Here is a 10,693-nt window from a genome sequence, read left to right on the forward strand (position 1 = left end):
GAGCTGTTGTTCAGCATCTTAGCTGTGGAGGGCAGTGTCACTGGCCCTCATATGTGGGATCCGAACCAGGGCCCTCTGGCGTCCCAAGCCAGCTCTTAATCAATGCGCCACTCGGCCGGCCCTTCTCTTCCCTCTTAATTGAGGAGGGCCACTAAGAACTTAATCTTAGTTCTTTTTCTTTTTTTATTGCATTGGTCTGGATCTGTTGAACAGTGGCAGTAATAGCAGACATCGTTCTCTCATTCCCCAATATAAGAATGTTTCCTTATTAAGTATAAAACATCATACAATAGGTTTTTGGTGGGTGGCCTTTATCAAATTATTCCTAGATTTGGAGACTTTTTTATTTTCTGATGTTGAGCCGTCCTTGCCTTCCTGCCTACACACCTACTTGATTACATTCTATTTTTCTGCATTGTTAGATGTAGTTAGCTTATATTTTAATTCGAATTTTTATATCCATACTTACAGTTTAAATGGGCCTGTAACTTTGTTTTATGCCAACCTTATGTAACCTAGGAATCAGTGTTCTGGTAGCCTCAATAAAAGATTGAGCAGTTTTTCCACTGTTCCTGCTTTTTGAAGCCACTGCGTAACACCTGGCTTGATGTTTGTTTCTTCAAAATTGGGCAGGACACCCAGCCCCTTTGAGGGCTCTCTAGGCTTGGGACCTTTCGGTTGGGCACAGTCTGTGATTATCTCTCTTGTATCTACATTATTTCCCCATTTTATTTTCTGTTTCTTTCTTTTGCATTTTGATGATAATCTTTCCAGAATTTTACCTAGCTCATTATTTTTAAGTTTAATTTTGCTTATCATATTATGTTTTCTTTCATTGATTTCTTCCTTGTTTTCTACTTTCTTGTTTCATTAAATTGTGTTCTTACTCTTTTTAATTTAGCTTCTTACATTTAGGTTATTGGTTTTATTTCTTATTCTTCAATAAACATTTTAAAAATAATTTTTTTTTTTAAGATTTTATTGGGGAATTGGGGGAGGGGAACAGGGTTGGGAATCGGGGGAAAGGGAACAGACGAGTTGCTGTCCTTTTGTTCTTCAGTCTAGTTGTTGAGGACGTTGCTTCACTGGCCCATGTTGGTATTATCATTGCGCTCTTCCTGGGTGAGGCAGATTGGTCGCCGGCCTCTGGACGGCTGCTCACAGCGGCTCTTGGCAGCTCACACTGGCTGCCGGCCACACACGGTAGCTTATGGCGGCCCACTGCAGCAGGGGCTGCAGCCTACACCGTCACCGGTTACTCATGGCAGCCCAGCTCCAAGTTGAGCTGTTGTTCAGCATCTTATCTGTAGAGGGCAGTGTCACTGGCCCTCATGTGGAATCCGAACCAGGGCCCTGCTGCTCAGAGCTGGCATCCCAAGCCAGCTCCTAACCAGCGCGCCACTTGGCTGGCCCAAATAAAAATTTTTAAAGGCAGTATTTTCAATGTTCACTTCTAAGTAATTTTTTTTTTTTTGGGTCTCCTCTAGTCAGTGATTCTCTTCTCTCATCTCTGAGGTTGCATTTGGAGAAGAATTCAGCAGCCTATGCTAGTCTGATTCCTTGCAGGAAACTTGAAGAGTCCTAAGTTCTAGCAGATAGTTATTTGTGTCCAGCCCTCTCCCTAGACCAGCAGTTCTCAACCTTCCTAATGCCGCGACCCCTTAATACAGTTCCTCATGTTGTGGTGACCCCCAACTATAAAATTATTTTCGTTGCTACTCTATAACTGTAATTTTGCTACTGTTATGAATCGTAATGTAAATATCTTTTTGTTTTCCGATGGTCTTAGGCGACCCCTGTGAAAGGTTCATTCGACCCCCAAAGGGGTCGCGACCCACAGGTTGAGAACCACTGCCCTAGACTGTAAGCACATGGTGGAGACCATGTTTGAATTGTTGACTGCACTGTCCCTGGGACCTAGCCCAGTGCTTGGTATTTACCCATTTGGATAAAATAATATCCTTTCCACAATTTTTCTTTAAAAAGCATAATAGGCCCTGAAACACAGCTTTTAAGTTTCTGAACTCAAGCTATAGTTCTGTGTCCATTTGGTTTTACTTACACTTTCACCTGACACTCAGTCCCGGCAGCTAGAGAGAATGCGTTTTGTTTCATTCTTTCTCCCACCAGCCTCCTCTGCCCACCATGTGAGATGAGCCCATTTGATCAAAGCACAGACTCAGTTGGGCTACAGTTGCCTTGTATGTATTAGGAAAAATCCAGGCCATTTAATTCATATGAAATGCTATTTGAAAAACAATTTTTAAGTTTTCCCCTGAGAGTACATGACCTCTGATAGTACATGATGTACAAGTTTAACACATGCAAAATTCACTTAGGATATGGATTTTGAAAGCATATTGTTTTGCTTCTGAGTTAGTAAAAGGACTAATCTAGAAGGTTCTCCCACATTCCGGAAGCCCTAGATTCTGAGATTCCATGACTCAGATCTGCAGCCTGGTTTATTTAGAGACCATAGCATGGTGTATTACATTTAAAGAAAGGAGACACAAATGGATACTATTCAGGTGTGGTTTGAAAGCCAGATGATTTGGCTCCCAGCACCTCACATGATATTTGGCATATGGTAGTCATTCAGTAAAAATTTTTGTGTCCTAAACATATTTGAGGAATCAAATATGCTACCAAGTGCTTTCTGTACTCTTTCCAGTCTAAGGGAAAGATCCAGGTGAAACAAACTAAATAAAAGCAATCTAAAATGTTTAGTCTAATTTCAAATAAAGACGCATTACCACTTGTGTTCTAAGAGATAGATCAGAAATCACAGTATTTTTATTATAGGACAAAATGGACTTTAAATGAGCACCATTCTCATGACATCCATAATAATCATTTGAAAATACAGGATTTCACCCTTAAATGTTTCTCCCTGAGAAGCAGTAGATTTCTATGCTGTTAATCCTAATAAAGAAAATAATTGTTAACTCAAGTCAAATTTAAAATTAAGCAAATAAGAAGGAAACTTTTCAATCTGAACATATTGTTGGAAGTCAAATTACAACATATTCGATGTCAGAAATCATCCCTATAATTTATGAAAAGACAAGATACAAGCTAAAGACTTAGATAATTATCAAGGAAACAACGTTGTCAGTTGTAGGAAGTTGTCCGTGAAGGAAACAAACAGAGTAATAGAAAATGATGGTGCAGACCCTTCCCTGTAGTGAGTGGGTGATGAGGGAGGCTCCGGGGAGTGACACTGGGCCTGGGCCCAGGTCAGTCTGGCACCGGCAGTGAAAGAATGCGGGAGTGAGCAGATGAGAAAAGGCAGTGACAGGGCCGAGGTGGGTGAGGGAGCAGGGCCTGTGGACCTCCTGGTGGGAGACTAAAGAGAGCTCCTGTGCTTCTTGGGCAGGGGGAACCAGAGGTGCCTACCAGGATGGGCACCTTCCTCCCAGCCATGTCACAGAAACAGCGTGGTGGGGGTCCTGGAGGAGGCCCGCTGGCCAGCACATGCATTTTACCTCTTTGTCGGAATTGGAATCACACCACAGGGCGTTTCCCATAAAAGTCACTGTTTCTGTTACAATCATTAATGCAGACTCTGTAACATTATTTGCATGGGAGATATCTGAGCCTGGAAGGGACTTATGCTTTGATTTTTGTGTGTGTGTGTTTCCCTTCAGCATTTCTGGATTAAAAGTCGTGGGGGAGGCACTTTCTCCAGCATTTCACCTGCAGCTAGAAGAGAGCACTGGGTCTAGAGAAAAGGATGTTAAACTACTTCACGAAATTGTAAATCAAGTAAGTATCTAATTATCCAAGTGAGTCTCCTCGTACCACCCCTCCCCTGAATCCAAGCCATTTTTTTATGTCATTGTTAAGAAGGCTTTTTGCCCCCAGGGATGGGCATAAGCAGGTTGCTGACGCCACCTCGTGTGGAATTGGTGTGACGCCCAGCCTTGCCCACGTCTGACCTCCCAGCTGGCGTCGCGCATCTCCTGACAGGTGCAGTTCATCCCATTGGAGCCGGCGTTAGCTCGCACTGAAGGTGTTGTGTTCTGTGCCACTGTGTTTAAATACACTTTGCTTCTGCTCTGAATCACTGGCCTTCCAGAAAACCCACAGGCCCACCATTTACAAAGCCAGGCTTTCTCACATGTCGGTGGGGACGGCACTTTGTGTGATGACCACGCAAAACACTGGGTCATCAGGAGGTGAACCCCCACCGCAGCTCAGACACAGGCCATAATAGTCTTGTTGCAAGGAAGAAAGGAGGGAGGGAGAGAAGAAGGAAAGAAGGCAGGCAGGCTACTTTGTTACCATGCCTGATTCGGGATGTTGACGTCAATACCTTTATTATCTGAAAGTCAATTTACTACTCATTGTAACTCAGTTATTAACCAAAAACTGCTTGCTGGGGAAAACCACTGCCTTCTTCTGTCCTGCAGCGCTGCGTCTCCTGGAGTTCCCTCTCCTCACTTTCCTGCTGCTAAGAACTGTCCAGTGGCCCTGCAGCTCTTTGAGCATGTGTGCCTGGGGTGGCACTGCCTCTTACCTCAATCTGAAATACATCTAGTATGTATTTGAGGATGGAAGCAGGCTGCATTCTGTTTCCTGGTGCCGTTTCCTTCTGGAGGCTCCTTTCTGAGTCCCTGCTGCCTGACATAGGGGAACTGGGGTGCTGCCATCTGTCTCATGCTTTGCTCTGCTGGGGCTCGTGGAGATCGGGCCCTTACCCATCCACGTGGCTGCTCAAAATGGGGGCTGCAGTGTGCAGCCAGCCTCTGGTTTCCAGGCATCCCGTCTCCTATGATGCGTGAACCTCGTCACCTGGAATGACGACTTTAGAGGGTTTCATGCAGCTTGTGGTCTTCTGGAATTGGTCATCTTAAAAATCCAAAGTAAAACCAAACTCAGAATGTGAGATTCCTAATTAAGGAAATGTGTCAGATTATGAACGATTGGGCCAGAGTGACTGTCACCTGCTGAGTAAGGAAATGTCACAGGTGTCCCCTCAGGTACTGCTCTGCAAATGTGAAAAAAGACAGGCTTTTTACAGGGACAAACGTCCCACAGACCACATTTACTGCCTCCGTGTTCTTGTAATGTTCCTTAAATGTGTACAGACATAAAGGAAATAAGCATCCATGGGGTTAAAGTTCTTACGCAAACAAGATACCAAAACAGGTTTATAAATTAAATAGAAGCCAGGTGGACAAGGCAAGAAAGTCAGTTGAATCAGATTGCCTTCGTGCGACAGTGAGTACTGCAGACACTCTAGGTGAGACCATGGCTCGGTGTTCACACATGGTGCTTACGTAGACTGTCCTCATGGTGAAGGAGAAGAGGAGAGTCAGTGCACAGCTGAGATCCCCGCTCTAAAGGCGGCCTCCAGGGAATCGCCCTGGGAGCTGAGTGAGAAGAGAACGGGTCTCCGAGGGGGCAGCAGAACTGGAGACTGCATTTGGGGGAAGGAAGAGAGAGCTCTTACTGTTTCTGTGCATCATCACAGCTTCCATCTTAAAATCTTCTGTTCCACGCCTCTCTGCTTTTTCTTTTCAACATTTAAGGGAGAAGAAAGAACTGACCCTTGTTTAAGCTTTGTAGAATTGAGAGGTTTATGTTGAGGTTTTGTTGAGTTGCTTGACACACTGAGGGGTGGTTTATAAAAATGTTCCTTAACTAGCCTAGAAACAGAGCCAGTCTAGGCATCTTCAGGAGGAGTGAACGTCCCCAGGTACATGTCCAGAATGTGGAAACAGCACAAGCCCATCATTGTTGCCTGCTGGTAGTTTCCACCTTTTCCTAGCAGAGAAGAACCTGCCTCATGGCTTCCAGAGTGGCCCACTTCCAACAAAGAACCTTCCTGCCACACGGGCATAATTGTTCTCTCCTTCGCACCACCACCTGCTTTTACATGATTCACATACCGTAAAAGTCACCCTTTACAGTATATAATTGTGTCATTTTTCATATGCTCACAAGGTTATGCAGCGTCACTGTCTAATTCCAAAACATTTTCACTACCCCAAAAAGGAAACCCCTATAACCCACTACCTTGACCTGGTTTTTATCCTTTATTTTGATAATTTTCCATCTAAAAAAGCATCAGCAGGTGGTTAATGCCTGGAAAGATGCACTAAGCTGTGTGACCCCCGAGTCCTCTGCCTGGTAGCACACACGAGTTGGGGTGTGGCTGGTATGTGAAGTGAGCAGTCTCCCTGAAAAGCTCTGAGGGCGTTACTCCTGAGTCCAAGCCTCGCTTAGCCTGCAGGCCTGGCTAGTGCTGGTTCCTGTGTCCTGGCTGTGCTTTGTACAGAGCGGTACTCACTAACTACCTGTGGCCCTTTCAGTTTAAATTCAGAATGACGAGGCTCAGTCTCAGTGGCACTCGCCATGTCTTATGGTGCCTGACAGCCACACGGCTCGTGGAGCTGTGCCAGGCAGTGCAGGACACACACCTCCATCACTGCAGAAGGTCTGCACAGCGGTGCCGCTGCCCGTCGGGGCCGGGGCGGTGTTTTAGTCTGTCTCCTAGCAGTCAGCGTTGGAGAAAGAGTTAAGAGCTGCTGTGGAGGACAGCATCTCGGGACCCCTCCTTGCCGTCACCGCCACAGTGTCCGCCGCCCGGTGTAAATGTCTCCTTGTCTCCATGCAGTGCATGAACAAGGGCATCGCACTGACCCAGGCGCGCTACCTGGAAAAGGAAGAGAAGTGCCTCCCTCCTCCAAGGTTGGTAGACGTTAAGGTGTGACCTTACCTTCCGCTGCTTTACAGTGTATGAAACGTATCATGTTTTCACAGGTTTGGAAGACCATCCCAAGGCTAGGAAGAGAGCATGTCATTAAAGTATAGTGCATCACCTGTCTTCTCTTCTGAAACTAGATGTTTCAGATTCTAACTGAAAAGCCCCTCAGGACTCGCAGTGTCCTCTTGGGTGACTGAAAGAAATGTCTGAGACCCTAAGGAGGAAGTGGAATGGTGGAGGTTTTCATACCAAACACCAAGCACGTCCCTAAGGCAGCCCCTCTGCCAGCAGTTTCTACCAGGGGACAGTCCCACAGGGGCAGCCAGTTACAGTGCTCACCCCGACTCTGGCCGCGACGCCGCGTGGCACTTCATCCGCCAACACTTAGGGAACACCCAGGAAATAAAGCAGTGGGGAACACCCAGCAATTCCGGAAGCCCTGTGTGGGGATTCGACCCTTGTCGGGATTTAACCAAACATCCTGGTCCTGCCCCTCTAAGCATTTAGTGTCGCTGAAGGAGATGGACACCCAAAGCATGACATGTTCAGGGTCATGGCACAGGGTCGTGAGGTCACAGGGGGAGGCCATGGTTAGTTCTGGCCTGGGCGGGCCTTAGGCTTCCAGGAGCAGGGAGTGTGTAGGCCGAGCGTGGGAAATGGGAATGTCAGACCAGCTGGTGGGCACCCGCCCTCCAGCAGAGCATGTGAGCCGTGGCCTGGCTCCTCCAGGTGTGTGGGCCAGGGCAAAGCTAGAGAGGCAACAGTGGGAGGGAGCCTGGGGGGGCCCCAGGAGGACTCAGCATGCTGCTCACACGGGAGGCTGCTCTGGCAGCAGCTGGAAAGCACCTAAAGGTTCTGCCCTCCTTTCTAACTACGCCCATCCAGGGACATGACCCAGTGTGTCGGAGGACCAGCCATGTTTGTTGTGTGCCTCAGGCGCTGTGCCCAACCCAGTGCGGCCCAGGAAGTGTGTCTCCTAGATAAAGCAGATGTTTGCAGAGAGGCAGACGTAGGATTGCCCTGAGGACTTGATATTTCTTGTCTTCAGTTTCCAGAAAACTTGAAAAGGTCTGCCTTGCCTCAGACTTATAGAACTTCCACATGATTCACCAAATTGTAAATATGAGCAACTAGACAATTCGTTAATTCGAGAAATTGGAATTCTTGCTTTGGGCCTAGTACTGCTTGGAGCAGTCGATTATTTAAAAGACTGAAGTTTCCAAGAGCCCCACTGCAGGGTCACTTTGAGTAGACACAGGCTAAGTTTCTGAGGGGGAGCCGCACACTTCTGTAACTGGCCTGATAATCAGTGTTTCGGGCTTAGGGGACATGGTCCCTGCCACCACGCCCTGTCCTGCCATAGGACTGAGAAAGCAGCTGCAGACCACAGGTCAGCGCTGGGCGGGCCATGTCCCTGTACAGCTTTATCACAGACACAGGTGGCAGGCTGACCCGTGGGTTTTTTGTGACCTTTATTTCTCAGCATTAGAGTTGTGGTCACAGTGGAACAAACAGAAGAGGAACTGGAGAAAGCTGCTGCTGCGATCAAGGAGGTGGCCCAGGCAGTGCTGCTGTAATGAGCCTCGGCCTGGGGACCACCCACCACACGATGTGTGGACAGGCTGGTGTCGCTGGAGTGGCGGTGAGGGGCCATCTCAGAGATCGCGTCGCTGCCAGGTGCTGTGGGTGTGGACTCACTGTGTGACCCGGAGAAGGATGCTGGATATTTTTACAAAGAAAACACATCTAAAGGCCCACGAACTGATTTTTCTTTTTAGAGGAAAACTAATGACAGCATATAACTGGTATTTAAATTGTGCTGTTTAGTACTGTTTAAATGTTTTATTATACTATTTTATATTCTTTTTTTGTTGTCATGTTTAAAAATGGGGCTTCATTTTATCTTCTCTACCTTCTAGTGAAGATTCTGTAAGCGCACAAAATTTCATAGAAAACACCTGCAGCATTACCACTTAGGGGGCACTTCAGCATACAGGATACAAACTGTATCGTGAAGACCTAATTAGCCACATCTTTTTCGGTCTTCATCGTGTGAAGCTCAATGGTGGCTAATATATAAAGCAACACTTCTTTGCAATTATTATCAACTTTTCATTATTATATATTTGAATCCTAGAAATTTTATATACACTAAGGATTGATGTTATACCATTTCTAACAGCTAATCTTAGCACCCCTAGCCAGAGAGTAGTCATTATACTTCCTAAGTGAGCAATAATTGAAATCAGATACTATTTTATTTTAATATAATTGACCTTTACATTTATTGTGTGTTGAATTCTAATCTGTTTTAGGAAGAGGTTGTTATGATGATCCCAAAATATAAATCATCCTCGATATCTTAGACTATCTGAATGTATCCCTTTCCTGTATAGTGGGTTTGCCCAGGGACATAGAACCACAGGCTTTTTCTAAACTAAGGAAAATGAGAGGGTTTTTTTCTTTTCAGCTTATGCATTTCAAATATCCAAAAAGTGATCTAAAGCACTAAAAATAAAAATTTTAAGGTGTCCTTTAGCTGTTTTTTTCTTTAGCAGACCACGTTAGGTGGTATAAATGTCTGTGATATGTGCCACAGAATGTTGCATAAATGTTACACCATTATTCCTTTTCTTATCAAAGGTAAAGGAATAAAATTGCTTTAAAAATGTCATTTTTGTAATCTTGTATTCACCATCTTTTTAAATAATACATGTTTTAATGTTTGGTTTCAATTTTGCTTGAGGTATTTCTTACATATGTGCCTTGTGATTGCTGCTGCTGCTTTAAAGAATACAGTTCTCTTTGGGGTGGTGAATGTTTTGTTTGTTTTTAATGAAATAAATCTACATTCCCAATAATGAGTCTGTTTGTATATGTAATGTATTCAACAGAGTAGTGTCTTGATTGTACTCTTTTGCAAATCTAGGATGGTATCTTTCATGGGGGATGGGAGTTTAGAAAATATTCACTTAATTTCTTAGTACTTCAATGTATAGTATTTGAAATTTCCTAGGTTCCTATGGATTTAAGCCTTGACCACATAGAACTACAGAAATACCAGAACTATTATTTTGTAAATGGATGAGGATAGTAACTTTTCAGCTCCGTTTCTAACTTTCAAGGTCAAAATTGCAGCTGTTTATTTGCTACTTTTAAAAAATGATTGTAAGTTCCTGGGAAAGATGATGGAACAATGCACATTTAATTTCAATCCTTGAAACACATTTTAAACAAAAATAGAGTTTTTATTAAAACCATAGAGTGACCACAATCCAACAATGTACAGCACCAGAAGTATCTGCTAGAGACATTAGATTTGTATAAAAATGAGGCAAAATGCTGAGGGAAAAACAGTCCTCTCAAATGTGAAGCAAATTTCTCTTAGAAACAGAAGGTCCTCAAGTGCTCTGAAGGTCCTCAAGTGCTCTGTAATGGTCCTTTGTTGGGAAAGGCAGTGGCTGTCGTGAGCAGTGTTTACAACATTGGGAGCCCATTGCCACTAAACCCACGGGAGGAAGGGGCCACGTGACTGCACCCTTTTTGTTGTCTGCAGTGAGATTCCAACTCAGGAAAGGTGGGACCTTGAGGCAAGCTAGGACAGAAAAGATAGCAGTACTTATAATTCAGAACTCCGCTAACTGGACTATGTGTGTTTATTTTATGAGCCACTAAAGAAAACAACTGCTCTGTGATGTGACATTAGTTGTAAGATGCATTTCAATATGAAAGATAATTGGGTGGGAGAGGTGCATCTTAAAAATCTATGAAATAAGACAATAATAATCTGATGCCATCTTTCCTTGTGGACATAAAACATTAGTCCCAGAAGATAAGAGATGTTTGAGGAGAATCATGGCCACCTAAATCTGAGTTATCTCTATCTTCCCAAAACACTGTCCTTAGGATGACATCAACATAAACCCAGAACCCACATCTACAGTATGGACTATGCTGTAAAGACTACTTAAACTTTATTTC

General features: G+C 44.6%; 1 protein-coding gene across 3 annotated transcripts in view; it reads left to right on the plus strand.

The window, feature by feature from the left end:
* SPTLC1 (serine palmitoyltransferase long chain base subunit 1) overlaps positions 1-9,573 on the plus strand; it is a 68,240-nt gene extending 58,667 nt beyond the window's left edge. For 2 of the 3 annotated variants that reach the window (XM_019668699.1, XM_019668700.1), the window contains exons 13-15: positions 3,648-3,765; positions 6,623-6,696; positions 8,196-9,573. In XM_019668699.1, the coding sequence (XP_019524244.1) occupies positions 3,648-3,765; positions 6,623-6,696; positions 8,196-8,289 (286 nt within the window). In that variant the 3' untranslated portion in view covers positions 8,290-9,573. The other variant, XM_019668702.1, reaches the window with a different exon arrangement.
* The last annotated feature ends 1,120 nt before the right edge of the window (positions 9,574-10,693 follow it).

The sequence above is a fragment of the Hipposideros armiger genome, unplaced genomic scaffold (assembly GCF_001890085.2).
Source record: "Hipposideros armiger isolate ML-2016 unplaced genomic scaffold, ASM189008v1 scaffold_532, whole genome shotgun sequence".
NCBI lineage: Eukaryota > Metazoa > Chordata > Mammalia > Chiroptera > Hipposideridae > Hipposideros > Hipposideros armiger.